This window comes from Parastagonospora nodorum (genome assembly GCF_000146915.1).
Source record: "Parastagonospora nodorum SN15 chromosome Unknown scaffold_1, whole genome shotgun sequence".
Lineage (NCBI taxonomy): Eukaryota > Fungi > Ascomycota > Dothideomycetes > Pleosporales > Phaeosphaeriaceae > Parastagonospora > Parastagonospora nodorum.
In genome coordinates, this window is record NW_001884549.1 from 568,896 (window position 1) to 588,536 (window position 19,641).

At 54.8% G+C, this 19,641-nt stretch overlaps 7 protein-coding genes across 7 annotated transcripts; 4 read left to right on the forward strand and 3 right to left on the reverse strand.

The window, feature by feature from the left end:
* Positions 1-843: 843 nt before the first annotated feature.
* On the forward strand, positions 844-3,148 carry SNOG_00239 (hypothetical protein; the record flags this gene model as incomplete). Its single annotated transcript, XM_001790878.1, has 9 exons — positions 844-1,116; positions 1,168-1,360; positions 1,407-1,515; positions 1,567-1,663; positions 1,740-1,774; positions 1,980-2,267; positions 2,321-2,342; positions 2,394-2,601; positions 2,651-3,148. The coding sequence occupies 9 exons, from the start codon at positions 844-846 to the stop codon at positions 2,977-2,979; spliced, it is 1,554 nt and encodes a 517-aa protein (XP_001790930.1). The 3' UTR covers positions 2,980-3,148.
* A 153-nt stretch (positions 3,149-3,301) lies between these two features.
* Positions 3,302-4,562, forward strand: SNOG_00240 (hypothetical protein; the record flags this gene model as incomplete). Its single annotated transcript, XM_001790879.1, has 4 exons — positions 3,302-3,406; positions 3,439-3,672; positions 3,729-4,443; positions 4,495-4,562. 4 exons carry the CDS (start codon positions 3,302-3,304, stop codon positions 4,560-4,562), a joined length of 1,122 nt encoding a protein of 373 aa, XP_001790931.1.
* Positions 4,563-5,251: 689 nt separating this feature from the next.
* Positions 5,252-6,473, forward strand: SNOG_00241 (hypothetical protein; the record flags this gene model as incomplete). Its single annotated transcript, XM_001790880.1, has 4 exons — positions 5,252-5,324; positions 5,407-5,770; positions 5,894-6,133; positions 6,184-6,473. 4 exons carry the CDS (start codon positions 5,252-5,254, stop codon positions 6,293-6,295), a joined length of 789 nt encoding a protein of 262 aa, XP_001790932.1. The 3' UTR covers positions 6,296-6,473.
* A 973-nt stretch (positions 6,474-7,446) lies between these two features.
* SNOG_00242 (hypothetical protein) lies at positions 7,447-9,747 on the forward strand (the record flags this gene model as incomplete). The annotated part of the gene is made up of 4 exons (XM_001790881.1): positions 7,447-7,633; positions 7,699-8,424; positions 8,471-8,963; positions 9,012-9,747. The coding sequence occupies 4 exons, from the start codon at positions 7,447-7,449 to the stop codon at positions 9,745-9,747; spliced, it is 2,142 nt and encodes a 713-aa protein (XP_001790933.1).
* Positions 9,748-10,565: 818 nt separating this feature from the next.
* On the reverse strand, positions 10,566-13,934 carry SNOG_00243 (hypothetical protein; the record flags this gene model as incomplete). The annotated part of the gene is made up of 3 exons (XM_001790882.1): positions 10,566-11,800; positions 11,828-13,695; positions 13,744-13,934. The coding sequence occupies 3 exons, from the start codon at positions 13,932-13,934 to the stop codon at positions 10,566-10,568; spliced, it is 3,294 nt and encodes a 1,097-aa protein (XP_001790934.1).
* Positions 13,935-15,047: 1,113 nt separating this feature from the next.
* Positions 15,048-18,154, reverse strand: SNOG_00244 (hypothetical protein; the record flags this gene model as incomplete). Its single annotated transcript, XM_001790883.1, has 4 exons — positions 15,048-16,093; positions 16,288-17,501; positions 17,566-17,700; positions 17,739-18,154. The coding sequence occupies 4 exons, from the start codon at positions 18,152-18,154 to the stop codon at positions 15,048-15,050; spliced, it is 2,811 nt and encodes a 936-aa protein (XP_001790935.1).
* A 762-nt stretch (positions 18,155-18,916) lies between these two features.
* Positions 18,917-19,525, reverse strand: SNOG_00245 (hypothetical protein; the record flags this gene model as incomplete). The annotated part of the gene is made up of 1 exon (XM_001790884.1): positions 18,917-19,525. One exon carries the CDS (start codon positions 19,523-19,525, stop codon positions 18,917-18,919), a length of 609 nt encoding a protein of 202 aa, XP_001790936.1.
* Between the last annotated feature and the right edge of the window lie 116 nt (positions 19,526-19,641).

Here is a 19,641-nt window from a genome sequence, read left to right on the forward strand (position 1 = left end):
CGTATCACTTGCGCCCAATCGACGCCTGCAAGGCCATCTACCACTCAGCTGCTCCACCCGACGTGCATTTCTTTTTGCAGGGCTTTGGTAGAGCCTCAAGCCCGTGAGCAACGGCTGTCCTTGCTCCGAGGCTCAGGTCGCTTCCCCTGGTAGCCGTCTTTCTCATCTAGATCGAGTCTCAAAGAGGAAGTATAACGTGCGTCAATGCAACGTGTGATAGGACCCAGTGCCACTCGTTCGGGGCCTCGTTTGGCGACCGTTGGCTTGAATCCTCGGGGAGTGCCTCGTCACGCGAGCATGCCGACTGGAATGTCATCCATCACCACAAACCCGCCACTATGCATTCGATACCTTGCATCTGTTGGTCTGTCGCCCTGGGCTTCCCCGCAATCACCGTGCTTGCTTTCAAACCCCCTTGCAGCTGATCATGCATGCCATCCATTCGCTGCGTTTGCCAATTTTTCCTCGATGCAGATGTCGGCATCTTGTCAGCCTCCCACGCTGTCACTGGCCCATCCCACAACGTTCTGGAGGCTTTGTTACCGGCTTCACAATGCCTGTGCGCTGGCTGTCGTAGGTCGAAGCGGTGGCCCAAGGTGAAGTCGCGCCAACAGCGTTTAGATTCAAATAGCTCCCCCGCTCTCACATACTGTGCCATCCAGCCTTACCACAAAATGCGTAGCGCACCCCTGCCGCTGCCGTAACTTTACTTCACCATCTCCTTAGCTTAGTTTTGCGGCGTGACCTATGGCCGCCAAAGTGGGTTCGGCATTTTAGTCCAACTACTGACAGCAACTCTTAGCACTTGCCACTATCTTACCTTCTCTCTCACAATCTTTCGGCATGTTTCGCCAGTCAACGGCACACTTGAGGCGCTTGGCCTCGCCCTTGCTCAAGCGAGGCGGCTATCGATTCCGAACGACTGCATCGGAGCAAAAGTCAAGGTCTACATATGGCTACAAACCGTTTTGGAACTCGGGCCGCGTGCTTCTCTTTTCTGCTGTGACAGGCACAACCACTTACTTCTACGGTGCAAACGACGAGGCAGGGCGATTTCACATCCCCTGGCGCAGAGCTCCCGGCCCGCAATATGCAAACAAGCACGAGATGGAAAGGGCAAGTTGCTTCACTTCTGATCCAGCAAGCAATTACTGACTCCCCTCACAGGCTATCAAAGAACTAAGGAAGGTCCTTGGAGAGGATGCAATCAGTACTGATGACGATGACCTACACCGACACGGATATTCAGAGTGGTCATCAATCAACATCGAACAATTACCGGTGGCGGTCGCTTACCCAAAGTCAACTGAGGAGGTGTCGGAGCTAGCAAAAGTGTGCTACAGATACAAGATACCGATGAGTAGGAGGGTCCTAATGAGAGACGACCATGTGCTAAGACCGTACAGTCCCTTATTCTGGAGGTTCAAGCCTCGAAGCGAACTTCTCTGCTCCATTTGGCGGCATGAGCATCGACTTTAGCTTCATGGACCAAATTATAGAATTGCATGCGGATGAGTAGGTCGGCTCTCTGGCTTCGCACACAAGTTTGGACTGACTGGAGTGCAGCATGGACGTGGTTGTCCAGCCCTCGGTGCCTTGGATGAGCCTGAATGATCAGATCAAAGACTCGGGTCTCTTTTTTCCAGTGGATCCTGGTCCTTCTGTAAGCTGCAATTTTCCCAACAAATACCGGATGTCCGTATAAGGCAATTCCGGGCCAGTACTGACGAACGTGGTAGGCTAGGATTGGAGGCATGGTCGGAACAAGCTGCAGGTAATGCTGTCAATGTTCACATCGTGACAGCGCGGAGCTAAAAGTATACAGTGGAACCAATGCAGTCCGGTATGGTACCATGAAGGACTGGGTCATTAACCTGACAGTTGTCCTTGCAGATGGCACTGTGATCAAAACAAGGCGTCGACCACGGTATTGCCTTTGCAGTCTTATGTGTTAGACGGCCATACTGACGGGCGTACAGTAAATCATCAGCTGGATATAACCTGACCAACCTCTTTGTCGGCTCAGAAGGCACCCTGGGAATAGTTACGGAAATCACGCTGAAGCTGGCTGTAGTCCCGCAAGAAACGAGTGTCGCGGTTGTAACGTTCCCCACTATACGCGATGCAGCAGCTGCAGCATCGAAGGTGCTACGAACTGGGGTCCCTGTCGCCGCGATGGAGATTATGGACGATGTCCAGATGTCTGTTATCAATAGGGCTGGATCAACGAGCAAGAAGTGGAAAGAGGAACCGACAATGTTCTTCAAGTAAGTGCGCGGTTGAGTTGAGTGACCGAGAGTTGCATGCTGATCATCACTAGGTTTTCGGGGACCAAGGCAGGGGTGAGTTCAGCCCTACCATATATTACCCAGAATGGAACTGACTGCATACAGGTACGGGAGAACATCCAGCTGGTCAAGGAAATCGCCAAGGCGCACAAGAGCGGTGAATTCGAATTCGCTGTGAATCCCGAAGAGCAAAAGACACTTTGGTCCGCCCGCAAAGAATCGCTGTGGAGTATGCTTGCGCTTCGTCGCGAGGGCGATGAAGTATGGTCAACAGATGTTGCTGTGCCGATCTCCAGGCTTCCGGACATTATTGGTACACAGCGTCCCTTCTTTCGGTTGGAAACATGCTTACAATACTACAGAAATATCCAAGAAAGAGATGGACGATCTTGGCCTGTTTGCAAGCATTCTCGGCCACATCGGAGACGGCAACTTCCACGAGAGCATTATGTACAACAGCAAAGATCCCAAGGAGCGAGCAGCCGTAGAAAAGTGCGTGCACGACATGGTCGATCGCGCACTGGAGATGGACGGCACCTGTACCGGAGAACACGGCATTGGACTTGGAAAGAAGGCTTCCCTCCAGAAAGAGCTTGGCCTGGACACCATCAACGTGATGAGGAGCATCAAGGGCGCATTGGATCCGTATTGGCTCATGAATCCAGGAAAGATCATGGACGCGTTGGAGTGAACTCTGCGCGGTATTTGCTTTGGCATTTCCACTTCCTTACGTTCCTCGGTTTTACATTCCAACAAGCTTGCATTGGGCGGCCGTTTGCAATTTTCACATGCATTGGCCGGGAGCACTATAGAGTTAGCATAGGTCACTTCACTGTAGCAACTACTGGCGTTGTACATAATTCAGCAGAGCGCCGACTTTCTGGCGGGTTCTTTTTGTGAATGTTCGGACCTCCGTGATCGGTGTCGCGTTTTCCACCCCACACCCTCGTCATACCCCCAGAGAATCCCAATCTGTAATTGACTCACGGATTTCCAGATCCACAACACCAAACATGGACGCTGAACACTTTAGCTCGCCCAAGCGGGAGTTTCCCAAGAAGAAGTGCGGTATGCAGAGCATTGACTGCAAAGAAGACGATTTGCTGACTCACTTGAAGGTGTGTTGGGCGCAACAGGCTCAGTTGGCCAGCGCTTCATCCTTCTGCTCGCGCTCCACCCACATTTCGAACTACACGCTGTCGGCGCATCAGAGCGATCGGCGGGTAAGAAGTACAAAGATGCAGTCAAGTGGAAGCAAGCCATACCCTTCACGGAGCGGATTGGAAACTTGGTGGTGAAGAAATGCACGGCCGAAGAGTTCAAGGACTGCGACCTGGTCTTCTCTGGCCTGGACAGCGATGTTGCTGGCGACGTTGGTATGGAAGTAGGTTATGGTTGATCGCATCTTACTAATAAGCCACAGAAATGGCCTTCCTCAAGTCTAACCTCGCCGTCTTCTCCAACGCGAAGAACTACCGTCGCGACCCCCTCGTCCCGCTCGTCGTGCCCACCGTAAATCTGCCACATCTCGATGTGATCAAGCACCAACGGAAACACCATGGCTTGGAGAAGGGCTTCCTCGTGTGCAACTCTAACTGCGCAGTCATCGGCATAGTCATTCCCTTCGCTGCTCTACAAGACAAGTTCGGTCCCGTCGACCAGGTCTCCGTCGTCACGATGCAAGCTGTGTCAGGCGCAGGGTACCCCGGAGTCAGCAGCATGGACATCATCGACAACGTTGTGCCCTTCATCTCGGGCGAAGAAGACAAGCTTGAGACCGAGGCATCCAAGATTCTTGGAGGTATCAACGGAGATGTGACTGGCTTTGTGGACCAGCCGATGAAGATCTCGGCGGCTTGTAATCGCGTGCCGGTACTGGACGGCCACACTGCTTGCGTATCGCTGCGCTTCCAGAGACGCCCACCACCAAGTGCAGATGAGGTCAAGCAGGCCATGCACGAGTACGTGTCGGATGCACAGAAGCTGGGTTGCCCGTCTGCGCCTAAGAATGCTATTGTGGTAATGGAGGCACCGGACCGGCCACAGCCTAGGTTGGATAGGGAGACGGACAGAGGGTATGCTGTCAGTGTCGGTCGTGTAAGAGAGGACGAGTCGGGCATCTTCGACATCAAGTTTGTTGCTCTCAGTCACAACAGTAAGTCGTCGTGGTCCACATGAGCTTGAACCCAATGCTAACGAATCACAGCTGTCATTGGAGCAGCGGGTTCATCGATACTGAACGCAGAGGCAGCGGTACTGAAGGGCTATGCATGATTGAGCGAGAAGTTGGGAATGGGTTCCCGATAATATCATGAGTAGAGTAGAAGGTCGAGGAACAAGAATCATGCAGTTCAAAATGACGCTGTTCTACTACTAGACTGGCACAGTAGCACGAGTATATTGGTGTTCTGCTTCTAATTGAGCAACGTTGTTTTTGTGAATTGACTACATCGAACATTGGCTGCTACTACAGGCATTGAGTGATCGATTCAGCGTCCTGACACACCGCACTGATCTGATATGGCTGCCTAGATACATCGTCACGTACCCGGACACTATCTTCAAAGCGGCGATATTTGTACCACGCACTGCTGTACGTTTTTAACACATTTTCCTCTGACATCTTGACGAGTCAAGCAGTACTATGTGTTGCCATCTACAAGAGTACCATGAGGGAAAGTGGCGGGAGTAACAAAACAAGTCAGCGATCTGATAGCCTGAAGCTACACATGACTTTGCTGATCTTCAACTATTTTGGGCACATCTAAATAAATTCCACACGTTGTTTTAGCATGCCCCATGTCGATGTTCCCTTGTACTTGCGAGTTGAGCAGACGGCACCGCACGTGACGTGGTAGCGCGCCCCACATTCTAAGCGAAGTCATCCACACTCCGAATTCCTGTCGAGCAACGACTTTTCTCTCCAGGACACTCAAACTACTAACCTCACAACAACAGCCAAAATGGGTCGTGGTCCAAAGAAGCATCAGAAGCGCCTCAGCGCCCCTTCGCACTGGCTCCTGGACAAGCTGTCCGGTATGCTCGCCCAGCGCACTGCGACCGCAATTGCAGTCGCGCCAGGATTCGATATTTCGAGATCGAAACTGACATTTTCCAGGTGCCTATGCTCCCAAGGCCTCCCCCGGTCCTCACAAGCTCCGCGACTCGCTGCCTCTGGTCATCTTCCTCCGCAACCGCTTGAAGTACGCTCTCAACGCCCGTGAGGTCAATGCCATCCTCATGCAGCGCCTCGTCAAGGTTGACGGCAAGGTCCGCACCGACTCCACCTTCCCCTCGGGATTGATGGACGTCATCTCCATTGAGAAGACCGGCGAGAACTTCCGCCTGATCTACGACACCAAGGGCCGCTTCACCGTCCACAGGATAACAGATGAGGAGGCACAATACAAGCTCGGCAAGGTCAAGCGTGTGCAGCTCGGAAAGGGCGGCATTCCCTACTTGGTTACGCACGACGCGCGAACGTAAGTTCCCGCCTCTATCAGCCGTTGACCAATGTGTGGGCTAGGTGATCGAGGGCAACCTCTTTCACCAGGCATCCGACCAGGGTCTGGCGATGTCTGTGGCATGATGCTAAACATGTGTAGGATCCGTTACCCCGACCCCGCCATCAAGGTCAACGACACCGTCAAGATTGACCTGTCCACCGGCAAGGTCTCCGACTTCATCAAGTTCGACACTGGTGTGATCGTCATGGTCACTGGTGGTCGCAACATGGGTCGTGTTGGTGTCATCACTCACCGTGAGCGCCACGACGGAGGCTTCAACATTGTCCACTTGAAGGACGCTGTTGACAACGAGTTCACCACTCGTGAGACCAACGTTATGTAAGTTTGACTTTGAGAGGTTTAGCTGGGCTACACTAACACGCAGACAGCGTCATCGGTAAGGAGAAGCCATGGATCTCACTGCCCAAGGGTAAGGGTGTCAAGCTCTCCATTGCTGAGGAGCGTGACCGCCGCAGGGCCTACGCTCTTGCCGGCAACTAAGGGCGAGGCCGAGCGTGGTGTTAGACTAGCAATGAGATTCCAATGAAGGTATGACCATCGGTTAAAGTCCCGAATACCAAAAATCATCCGGCGTTTGGTCGCTCGTGGGGAGGTTCACGAGTCTGGGGCATACTGCATATCATACGAATACCAAATGAGAATCCAAGATTAAGCAAAACAAGTAATCATCTCGCGAAGTGATATGTGCAGGTACTATAACGTGGATGGCGGTGTCTAGAATATGTCGCTTAGCGATGGACAGTTTGGGGTTGCGTGCAGGGGCCGTCAGGAGGCGCCTATCTTTGGAGGTGTTTTGAGATGAAAGATGTGAGGCTCGGCGGGCCCTTGCAAGCATCAGGCAATGTGGGATACAAGCAATGAGGCGGGCAGAGGGATTCGAGGATGGGCTTCGATCCCCAGGCCTGCACGAGACTGGCGCGTTTGACAAGGAGGGCTGACGCAGAAACAGTGACGGGTAACGGGAAAAGCGTTTTGATTGACTGTGACGATCTGCAAGGCGTGCCTACTGGTCTGTGCGACGCGTGGAAGATGAGGAAATGAGACGAGATGAGCAGCGAAGACGAGGACGGACGGACTCGAAGCAGATCGTGGCGGGCCAACGAGCCTCGACGAGAGCGCAGAATCCGGAATGACAGCCGTTGCAGCAACGCATATCGAACAATCGATAGCGTTCCTGCGCCATCTCGTTTTTGGAAGCCTATCTTGGGCGGCGTCCTTCTAGCCGGTGTTCGCTCAACGTTCGCTCCAGCTCCCTCGGCGTGCGATTGGCCGAAGCGCTCTCACGGCGCCTCTCTGCATCTTGGTTTCCATCCCTCTAACCAACAATCCAGCACCGCCAGCAAACCTCCCCCGCATAGCTGTGCGCCCTCTCTTCGTGCCAATACAGCGAGACCAGCGTGCGCCCGGCTCCCTCGCGATACCAATGCCATAGCAAGCAACACCCGTACAACCTCAACCGTCTCTCGTTTCACAATAGCCTCGTCTTCGGCCACACGCCCACCACCGCGCAGCTGAAAAGAGCGCGCCTGCACGCCGCGACCCTCGCCCAACACCACGCACCACGCAGAGTCTCGAGAGCCGGTCTCTGGCGAGCCGGATCCTCGCCGCAGACTCGCGCATTCTTCGCCAACATGCTTCGGCCGGCCACCCCCCTATCGATTCTATTCTTCATCGCCTTCTGCTTGCTGCTGCTGTCGACGCTGTCGACGCCCGTCATCCCGGCCATTCCAATCGCTACCTACCGCGGCATCAACTTCGGCGTGCTCGGCTACTGCGTCGATGGCAAGTGCGACGGGCCCATGATCGGGTACGACACTGGTACGTTCAAAGTCGCTTCCACCGCTGAGACAGCCACGCGCCCAGAACACTAACAATTGCTGCAGAGCAGCTATTCCGCAACCAACCCACGCCCGACTTCTCGCTCCCCGCCGCTTCGCGCCATGCCCTGTCGTCCATTCTCATCGTGCATCCAGTGGCTGCCTTCATGACGCTGATATGCTTCGCGCTAGCCGTCGCCGCCCACTTTCACTCGCCCGCCCATTCGCCGCGCTACCTTCTTGCGCTGCTGATATTCACGTTCCCTACGCTTCTCGTTTCACTGCTCGCTTTCCTCGTCGACATCCTGCTGTTCGTGCCCCACGTGGCTTGGGGAGGATGGATCGTGCTGGCTGCCACCATTATCATTGTCGCGAGCGGCATCGTGACGTGCGCTATGAGGCGCACGCTGGTCAGTCGCAAGGCCAGGAAGAAGCGCATTGCAGAGAACGAAGATATGAACGGCCAGACCTACTACGCCAACCGCGCCACTGCCGCAACCACCCAGTCCGAGTTTCCCAAGGCGGAATCGCCGCCTCCATTCTCCGGCGACGTCATGTCTGGACAGCAGGGCAACGACTTTGCATCTTTCGATATGCGCAAACAAAACTCCCCCGAGGACATGACCCCGCTGAACCAACGCAACCCTTCGCTCAAGACCGTCAGCAGTGGTGGCAATGGCTCAGACGGCCTGTCCCCACCACAACGCGGTCCTTCAGATCGCCGACACCCAATCGACCAGTATGGCAACCCGGTGCCTCCCATGCCCAATGACGCCATGATGATGATGAATGGTCCACCTCGGGGACCACCTGGACCAGGAAGAGGTGGACCGTACAGAGGGAGAGGAGGGCCACGAGGAGGGCCTTATGGAGGTGGAGGCCGAGGCGGCTATGGACCACCCCGAGGTGGCATGCGAGGCCCACCACCCCCCGGGATGGAATGGTGGGGGACGAGGCATGCGTCCTCCCCAGGGTGTTCCCATGAACGGACCAGGTCCTGGGCGAGGAGGACCTCCACCTGGCTACAATAACAACAACTATGGACCTGGACCAGGCGGACCACCGCGAGAGGTATCGCCATACGGCAACAGAGGACCTCCTCCAACTGGCCCTCTACCAATACCCATTGGACAAGCTATCGAGATGGACAACCGTACTGGCACACCCCCCGTGAACAATAATAACAACCAAAACTATGGTCTCAGAGAGAGTGATGGCGATGTCCAGGGAATGTTGGCGCTTCAGCAGGGAGGATTCCCGTCAGGTGCACCACAACGGCGACCTTCTAATGGCACTGGGTTGACGAGCCCGACTAGCGAATACTCCACCGAGTAAGTTGAGAATGAATCCGCACCCTAGACACAACTGACATCATGTAGTGGCGCACAACAATATCCACCTCTGCAGTCCGGCTGGAATGGCCAGAAGCCAGCTTCAGATCAGACACTTCAAACACTGAACAACAGCAATAGCAGCCGTGGTCTCTCCCCGATACAAGACTCCCCAGTTGAGCTTCCTACTCAATTATCACATGTCGGACAACTACCACCAGTGGCTGCCCACAACCAGGGGCCGAGCTCAGACTACTATGAAGATGTAGATCCCAAATTTGCGGAGCCCGCCCGATCAAACCCACCTCCAATGCCCTCATCACTCATGCCAGGCGGATACGCGCAGCAAAATATCTCGAACCCCAGCTTTCTCGCCGCGCCACCACCGCTGAACTCGAGCGATCCAAACCTTCCTCGTACATCTTCGTACGACGACCTACCAGATGGTTCACGCTCACCAGCCGCATCAGAAGCATCACACTTCACTTCTGTCTCACAACGTCCCGTTAACCCCAACTGGAGACCGGAGATGGGTGCCCCGGCCGGCCAATTTGGTCCCTACCCTGGACCTGGCGGCCCAATGCCTAGACGTCCCATGAGGCAGGAAGATGTCATCCTTGAAGCAAACGCTGCGAACCCCGATTTCGCGATACCAGGCGCCATGCCAGGACGTGGACGGGGTCGCGGGCGAGGAGGACGAGGCGGCGGCATGGGACCGCCACCACCTTCGATGCTCGGACCGGGTCTAAGCAACACGTCGAGATACCCCGGTGCAAACATGTAGGATGTCCAGCACTTGCCGCGCATCTTTTAACCCTTCCATATCGCCCTCGAGTCGTACAGGAGCGTCTATACACTTTCTCCGCCCACTTTTAAAATACCTCTCCACAAAGAAACGCCAACAGGACCCTACCTTTTTTTCGGCATGGTCAACGACTCTTTAGTACTAAACCTACCTTAATTTCTAGTCCCAGCTTTTCGGGCTGTCACTTCTTCTTTTCTTTTCCGGCATGCTTGCCCAACCAGCTACGTCTGTGGGCCGGCAGGTGAAGACGCCATATTTCTTCTGCACGAAACACGCATACAATCTTCCTCTTACTCTTCTGGTTTCCTTTCTCTTTCTCTTTCTCTTTCTCTTTTTTTTTCTGTTGGATTCCAAAGCGATCTAGATATGGGCCAGACCTGCAAATGACGATACCACACGTCTTGCAATGCGGGTACTGGCGCGATGCGAGCATACTCGTGTATATACCGAGAGGTGGATTGGATTGGATTGGATTGGGGCGCAGAGCGGAAATGGGTATGGGAGTAGGATAGGATAGGGTAGGAAACATTGAAATACAAAGGCAATAAAAATACACACGCTGTGCCCTCTCTGTGACTCAGAGTGCATGTGAGGAGTAGGCATTGGATATCAAAGGTGTTGAATTTATCCAAGTCTTGTCTATGTGTTATGCTGTGACTCTCGAATGCGTATGTGGTATATTGTAGCTGTGCCCATCCCAAATGCCCTAACAACGTATGAAATGCAAAGCGCCAATGCCAGTGCCCCAACTCCTCTCCGCGCCGAAAATCAGATGCAAGAAAGCGAGTGTGTATCCGTCAAACTCTGTCCTCCGCGAAATCCAAGACTTCACAATCATCTTCGAAGAAGCCCTCCTCGTCTTCTTCCATTCCTTCCTTGCGCACGCGCCTCCGCCGGGTAGTGACGACAACCTGTTCGACTTCTTCCTCGCCGTCGCGGAGGATGAGCTTGTTCTCGATGCGAGCGGCGACGCCAGCGATGAAATCCTCGTCGCCGGAATCATAGGTGCGTGTAGCTGGCGACGACACGCGAACAGCCTCGACATCGTCGCCGAACAGCCATGGCGAATCATCGTTGGCCTGGTGGAGATTACTGACCAGACTTGGGGCCGGTGGTTGGAATTCGCTGCTACTTTCCTGGACTTCTGCAAGGGGCCTGGAGTAGACGAAGCGCGTGACACGGCGATCGGTGTAGAACGGCTGGTATGGTGGGTTCGTCTCGATCTCGGAAAAGCTGAGAGGTGCGGGAGAAGGCCCTATTGCTTTGGCACCAGACTTGCGCGACGGCAGAGAGCGTGGAAGCCACTCGCCGTAGAAACCTTGGGTTGGTTCTGCATCGCCTGGCTGGGGGAAGAGAACTTCAGCGATGGCTGGCGGCAGTGCTGCATCGCGAAGTGGAGCGAGACCGAATTCCACGACCTTCTTCTTCGAGATCGCAGTCGCATTTCCGGAATTGCCTTTGCCAGAAGAATGCCGCATTTGCACGCGCCAAATTTGAAGCACGCCGCCAGAGACGATGGCGATTGATCCTCGGCCTTTGCCCGACAGCCACCGCACACTATATGGCTTGACGCCACTGGGAGAGGTAGGAAGTGCGAGTTTGTTGTCACCAGCGTGGCGAATGTTGTTGATCGACTTCCCAACTCCAGCTGCCACAGCCTTGCCGGATTTCGCACCTGCAGCAGGAGTTACACCGAGGCTACTCAGACTGAACCGCGACCCTCCACCGGTGTTTCTCGCACGAACAGCGTCCAGCCAAGGTTTCGCCGTTCCGTTCAGGGTCTGCATCGCCGAAGTGATTGCACTTCCACGGCCTGCTGAAGTTGCGTCCTCCTTTGGTTTCGCAGGTACTGCTGGACGGATCCGTCGAGGAGGCGGCCATTGGAACGCCGATGCAGGCATTGGGAACATGTGAACAGTTCCCTTGTCAGTAATGACAGCTAGCTTGTCCATTCTCGGGGCCGACCACACCACATCAATCACATTGGTGACAGTCATTCGAGCAAATCGAGCAACTTGGCGTACGTGCGGGCCTGTGGCTAGATCTCTGGTACTCTTACGGGCTCTGCGCGATGTCATACGCTTCAAATCCCATACATCCTGGTAATCACCTTTCTTGCTAACGGTCATGAGCATGAGCCCACTGGGCGAAAAAGAGAGGAAGCTGCAGCCAAGTGAGGCAGGTATCGTCGCGATTGCGTGTAGAGCACTCTTGTTGCGCGTCTCTTCTGCATCCAGTAGCCTCTGCAGGTCGTAAACAGATGTGACAGTTGCCTCCTGCCTGGGTTGTGTTTGATTGTGGCCATGTGTAGGGGGGAAGTAGTGTTGCATAGGGTCCTGGCCGTATGACATGTTGGTAGTACCGTTTGCCTGGGGCGTCTTGTTCATATAAGCTTTGAAGGCTTGCATTCCCTTCTCTGTCGCCCAGCGCGCGCCCTTGATGGCGACCTGGGTGCCTTCTCTTGTGAGACGGTCGATCAAACTGGCAGCTTCCGGTGCTTCTACAGTACAATTTGCTGACGGCTGAGGTGGCACTGTATGGTGTGTAATACCGGGTGGGCGCTCATAGTACGGTGAAGTCAGGGCCACGCCATCTAGAGCATAGAGAGCACTTGAGCCAGGAGGAGTGACAGCGAGCCATCGGTCGGACAAGGAAAAGACGGGCACTCCATATTTCTCGAGAGGCGTCTCATCTTGGCTGCCGTCTGCAGCACTCGAAGCACTGGAATGAACTGGGCGGTCACGTATCTGAACAGATGTCCAGACCTTGCCTATGCATCGGTATCGTTCAGAATAGTCTTCATGACCTTTGAGATACGGGGCAAAGATGAACACTTCACCACTGGAGCCAGATGCAACAACTACGAACTTGCCTTTGGCGTCCACCACAAATTCGCCGACCGGGGGCGGCGGCTGAAACATGGGACTTTCGACGGGACTAAGCAGAGGTACCAACGGGCTCCTGTACAATGTTGCCAGTCTGCGAGACTCCTTCAGCGAATAGATGTCGACAGAAGTTTGGTAAGCAGAGACTTGGGCAGAAGGGCCACCGTGGTTGGAAGACGGCCTGCTCGGAGATTCTGACGCGGAATCGTCAACGACGGAAGAAGAGCCACTGCCGCTCTGGCTGCTGCGACTTTCTCGGAGAACGGGCCCGTGGAGTGTAACGGCAATCAGGGGCCTTGACTGTATCAGCGGATCTCTCCGCGATGTCCAAGGCAGGATCTTAGCGCCTATGACGGCGCCTTGAAGACCCTCCAGCCGCCCTATGATCTCAAGCTTGCCCTTCTCGACTCTGAAGACGTCCAGACTGCCTTGCTGACCAACCAGTAGCACGTTCTCAGCTACTCGTGCGGCATCGTCGCCTGCCGTCATCAGAGTGTCGAAGCCACAGAAGAAGCCCCCTTCCCCTGGCGGTATGCCATCGCCGGCGGCATTGTTGAGACCAAGATCGAGGTCAGTCAGGCCGTAGAAATGCGCTTGCGGCTGGTGGGGCAGAGGCGGATTAGGGGCGAAATGCTGCGATGGGGCGCGTGCGCCGTGGTGGGAGTACATGGAAGCTCTGCGGTCCCTGGCGGAGTCTCGGGGCGAGTTCTGTAGGCGGCCACCAAAGTTGGTCTGCTGGGTCGGATGGCTCAGGGGCCGCATGCCTGGCGGTGAGTTGGACATGGGCTGCTGGGCGTAGAGTCCTTCTCGGGCGCCAGGCGAGCTGTGCAGAGTCGGTGGAGAGCCCGCTATAGCTATCCCGCCCGTGTTTGGGGAAGCCTGGTTGGTGAAGAAGGGCACCGACTTGGTCCACTCGTTTGTGTACTGGGCAGCGGTGCCTCGTGTAGCGCCCAGAGCGGACAGCAGCGGGGAGGTGGTCGCATTGTAGGACACGGGCGGCGAGGCAGAGGATAGGCGTCTGGCGGCAGGCGGCGACTTTGTTCTGCGGTACAGTCAGTTTGACGCACAGAGTGGTGGCCACTCTACGTACACCTCTCGGGGATAAATCCGCGTAACGCGCTCGCGGCGTCTATCTCGTCTTCCCAGCTCATTTCTCGCCGTGTCGCGGGGCTGGGGCTGGGGCGTGTCCTGGACCTTGTTGCCGCGAATGCGCTGTTGCCGGTGGAGCGAGGTGAGGTTGGAAACAGGCGCCGTCGACTCGGTATTGGGCGATGGGCTCATTCAAGATGCTGTGCGGTGCTCGGCGTGTGTAGCTCGGGGCCGTCTCTTCTGCAGCGTCGTGGGGTGTGGAAGGGAGGTTCGAGGGTAGCGCGGGATGCGGGATGGAAGCTCCAGGACAAAGACGGCTGCTGCGTCACGCGCCGGCCAGGACGCTGACCTTGGAGAATGATCTGGTCCCGTGCCAGGAGAGACCCGGGAAGCTGCGTTACGTCAATAGGGCTGGTGCCTGACCCAGCGTGTTATCTATGCTGCGTGTGTTTACGGCGTGGTGTTGTTGCGGGAAGTGGGAAGTGGGATGCGGGATGCGGGATGCGGATGCGGATGCGGGATGCGCGGGGAGAGCTTCACGCGCAACTGTCTCGGACTCCCTTGGTGTTCTATGCAAGCGGGAGAGAGGAGTCAAGCTATCGCAGGTCACAGCTCGAGTCTATCCAGTAGTCTAGTGCTATCCAAGTGTTGAGCACTTGATCACGTTATGCAGGGTACACTACACTAAGTGCAGTAGCTTCCACTGGCCCATCAGCTTGTGAAGCCCATCATATCATGCAGGTGCATGCCGCTCTGATACCGTGTCATTCGCCGACCACTCCCGCCCACCAGCCCACCAGCCCTTTTACCGCCCCTTTGCCCCTCTCTTGGTCTCCTACAATCTAGCCACTGTGTACATTATATACTGCGAATCATCTTCTATGCTTCGTGGACACCACACATACCCCGCTGTTGGCTGGATGCGGCTCCCTGCATTCCGATGCCTATGACGCACTTGCACGTGGCCCGCTCGGCATTCGCCATGTCCCTCCACATCTCCACTCTGAGTCTTGCCAAGCCGTGCAACGCCGAGTATCATCATATTTTGTCGCCATGTCTTGCCATGTACAGAAAATCAAGTCAAATTATTGGTTGCATTTCCTATGTACCAGCCCTGATTCAACGCAGCATACACCGCCGCTGCTCCTTGGAGAGTACATGTACGCCAGTGACACCTTTATGATGTGACATGCCTCCCTGAAAGACTTCATCTACCCCCATGTCGCGCTGGTTGATCTCAAGCCTCACAGGGCGTCCTATTCGGCCGCCATGTCGCTGTGGTCACGATTCCTTGAAACCCAGCTTCTAGAAATCGTTCAATCCACCGAAACCACCGAAACCACCACGACCACCGCGCCCACCGCGTCCACCACGCCCTAACCCATCACCCTGTCCTCCCAGATCACTTCGTCCCTGGTCATGGAAATGGCCGCGACCACCACCCCGTTCTTGATCGGCATGATATCCGCCGCGACCAGGTGGGCCAGTGTAGCCCCCTCCTCGCGGATAGTCACCGAAGCCAGGACTGTTGCTAAAGGGAGACCCGCCCGCGTTTGTCGCTGAGCCAGGACCCCCTCGGCCACGCGTCGACGATCTTGTCTCGTATCTACCGCGACCCAACCCAAGTGTACTGAGAAAGCTTCCACCATGACCAACATTGTTTTGGGCTTCGGGACCTGGCTGATTCATTGCACCATCTCCAAGGGTTCTACCCGGACCCGTAAACAATCCACTAGATGCACTGAAATTGCCAAGAGTCGGCAATGTAAAGTTATCAAATTGCGCCCACGGGCCTTGCTGAGGCGCGGTCTGCGAATGCGGGTTCTGCATGTATGGATAATTGAAATGTGGCATATGCGGATTTGGACCCTGTGGACCCAGTGGGCCCAGTGGCATGTACATTGGCGGCAGCTGTGGCAGCTGTGACAACTGTGGCGGTGGTGTATGTGCTGGCTTGAGTGCTTTTGTAGCGTCGCGAGCCCTCTTAAGGGACGCAGCCGAGGAGGCCTGAGTATGGGGTTGAGGATCTGGAACAATCTTCGAAGCCCCGTACTTGTAAAGCGCCGCCTGTAGTTGTGGAAGTATTGAGTCGAGGCCGTCGTGGCTCTGTGCCGAGAGACGTTGCATGGCAGCCATGTCCTCGTCGTCCAAACCCGCGGCAGAAAAATCAATATGCCTGAATGGCTGGTCCGGTGTTTTCTTCTTCGACCACGCTACAGCGGTATGCAAGATCTTGTCTGCGTTTGCGGTGAAGTGCCGATCGACCACGTCCTTCCATATTGGCGGTGTGTTCTCGATCCACTCCAACATTGCCGTTCGTATTGTGTTTCGACAAGTCTTCGCATTATAAACTGCAGATGGACCTTCAGATTGGTCACAGGAACCATAGGAACGCCCCGGCTCGTTGTACCAAGGCTCTTCGCACAGTATCATCGCTTGTATCGAAATCACCACTTGTAGAAGCGTGGACTCTCCGGGTACCCAAGGCTCACCTAAAAATGTGTTAGTCTACGATACAGGTGATTGTCGACAAAGCTATGCTTACCTTGCCATGTTCCAAGTAGGCTCAAGCACACCTTTCCGTCAGCATACAAGTTGGGATTGAAGTCGACCCTGCCGCCGCCTGTAGTTTTGAATTGTACCAGCGGTGGCTTGTTGGGGAAATCAGCATCGCAGAAAAGATCAAATTCGAAAATCCCGTTCGCGTATGGTGTACCTTCAGGTCCGATGATCACGGCCTTCTGTACATCCGGTCGTGATTCAGCATACCTAACGAAGATGCCCGGTGGCAGTCCCGTCTTCAAGGTGGTAATCTGGCTGATGAGACTCTTGAAGCGGCCAGATGGAGGCGAAATCAGCGCCCGTGCAAGCGGACCGTAAGCATGTGATACTAGGATCGCACCATCAGGTAGATCAGCCAGCGCGGGGATCTCTGGCTTGCTCTTGGGGGGAGTGGCTCTTACGGACGTGCCAGAATTCGCAACCAGGTAGCCCCGAAGGTCGGTGATCTGGCGACACAGCAGCAGGAGATTCTGACCTCCGGCAGTCTGAAACTCTTTCTCGTTGCGCTTCGCACCTTGTAGTACGAGCTTGCTTTGTGCGTCCAGATTGGTGAGGATCTTCAGTAGTGACAATGACGTATCTGTCGACAGTCCAGGACCTTCATGAAAAGACAAGGTCAGGAGATTGATCTTATCCTCCTTAAAAGGCCGCTCGTTGTAAACAGTCGCACTTGCCGTACTAGAATGTGCACCGAGTGTTCTTACCAGACATATGAGCGCATGATACAAATCTCTCCTCTTTGTGGCATCTTCCAGGGAGTCGTTCCGTAAAAGCTCTGCGCAGTAATTCAGGAGCTTGCTACCAACCAGCATTTCGGCCAAACACTCTGGCGGATCCATATCGAAGTTCGACTCGCGTTCGAATACAGGGAGTAGAGACTCTATGAGATGTAGATGCAATTCGTAGAACCGATCCTCGTTCTGCTGCGTTGCAAGAGCTTTGGCCTTACCACTGGTGTTGGTTGCAGCCGCCTGGAACTGGTGTTCACTAAGCGTATGTCCGGGACCCCATACAAGGCTGTCATCGAAATCGCTGTCGTAGCCCATACCAGGTCTTGAAGAACCACTGAATCCTATCCCGGCTCGTCCTCGTCCTCGTCCTCGCTGTGATGTTCCGCGCTCAACTTCTTGCGGCTGTTGTATTGGCTTGCGGTGCGCTGCTTCACTGACCTTGATGGCAGAGAAATGTTCGTCCAGACTGCACAATATTATCCAGAGTAGCAGGGTTCGTCCGCCAGCGCAGCACCAGGTGACCTCCTTACCATGCACACTGCTTAACGACCAAGGCATTGACGGCCCGGGCACACAGGAAATGCAACGCGAGTCCTCGCAGTTTGTGCATTTTAACAGCGACGAGAGCACCATATTTCCACTCTTCCAGTCCTTCAGCAACAGTTCTATGTCGCGCTCTGATTTGAAGAAGACTTTCTCACACGTAAAGCATCGAGCTGACTTGACATGCGCCAGAAAGGCTGCAAATGTTCCAAAGGTCTTTCCGTTTGGGGTCTCGGAATGATACTTCGCGACCTTACGTTTGTCTTTCTTGGAAGTCCACGGCGAGGCTTTTGGCGGAGGTGCACGTTGATCCCAACGAGATGAACGGTTGGGGGCCGATGCATCGCCCTTCGTATGATGTTGACCATTTGCTTCGCCGAATTGCAGCTCAAGAGCATATGCAAAGTCATCCCCATCGTCGTAGCCAGGCCGTTGCTGGGAGGGACCAGCGCCGCTAGTAGTAGCCTGTCCTCCGTTGATTTCTTTGGAAATCTGCACGGCTAGTTGGTAGTCGGCATCCTCGTTGTGCTGGGGACTAGCGGAGCGAGATCGGCGGGCCTTTCCAGGCCGTGACATGATGGTGTTGAAGACTCTCGAGAGTTATACGCGGTAAAGTGGGCGCTCTTATGCTTGTAGTTGAGAGCAGCAAGCGAGTGGAGTGGTAGAGAGACGAGGATATTTGGTAGCAAGAGCGCTTGCTATTGAGAATACGAGACTATCCCGGTGGGTTACCTTCACTCGTACAAGCGCCGCAATGGTCCTAGGGAAACTGTGCAAGGCTGGGCCTTCGCTCGTATGCGAGTGCGTACTGTGACTGCGTTGTAGAAATGAAAGAGGGCACGAAATATGAAAAGATGTTCAAGTGAGCTGTGTTACGCGAGCTAGAGTAACAAACAGGAACAGCGGGGCCGGATTAGGTGGGAAGCCGCAGTCTAAAGAGTGGTAGGCGCGACCATGGAACCTGGGCCAATCATTTCAGGGACCATGCATGTGAGGCTGAGACTTCCCCAAACAATGACCCGTCGACCGTAACATGAGAAATCGCAATGCGTTTCCTGTGATCTGTCAAAAAACGCCGTTTAACTTCGGGTGGCTGCGTGCGTATAGATCAGTCTGACGTCACGTGTCGTAGATTTGACTAGCATTCACTTCGAACGTCGCGATTCACTTAGACTGCCCGATCGGCATTGACCGCCGCTACACAAAAGTCTAAACGATGAAAACCTGTTCATTCACCAGGAAAGGTTCTTTCAAGACGGAGCCGGGTGATCGCAGACATTCCTCCCCAACAACTATACTGCCATCAGAGTCCGCCACATACTGCGCCAATTTCTACTACTACTTAACAACCACCTCGAAGGACTCAGACTGCACCGCCACCAAACCCTTACCACCAACTTCACGATCCTGCACTTCCACAACATCGCCCGCCTTCTCCCCATCGTTATCAGGATCCGGAACCCCAAACAACACCGCCTGCAAGAACCCCACATTTCCCGCCTTCTCCAGAGCCACCAAGCCACTCCCATGCATCATCCCAAACGTTGTTCCAGGCTTCGGGTGCAGGAAATCCGGGAGAGAATACGGCCACGGCTTTGTGGACATGTTGACAACTGGCTGAGTGTGCGATGGCTTTGCAAATGTGTAGGCCATGTGCGGAGTGTAAGTTGCCAGAGCAGGCGACTTCGGCACCGCAAACACGGAGAGGTTGATGCGCTCAACGTCGAGTGAAATGCCGCTTAGGAGCAGGGGACGCATCATGCCGGGGTCGAAGGCGCTGTATGTGGTCATCCAGTGTGGACCGTCATCTTCGTCCTGGACTATGTTGCCGTGTGGAAATTGTGGGAGGGAAAGATTCGGCTCCCACTGCGCCACACGGGACTTGGCTGCTGAGATGTCGGCGGGGAATGAGCGGCGGGTGAGACGCGCAGTTGCTTGTTGGAACATTGCGGGTAGAGCTTCGGTATGTGTTTATGTATGGTTGGGATGAATTCGTGTGTGGACAGGAAGTGGGTTTTAGTTGAGAGGGATGGGAGAAGATGTGAGCGAGAAATGAGGGAGGG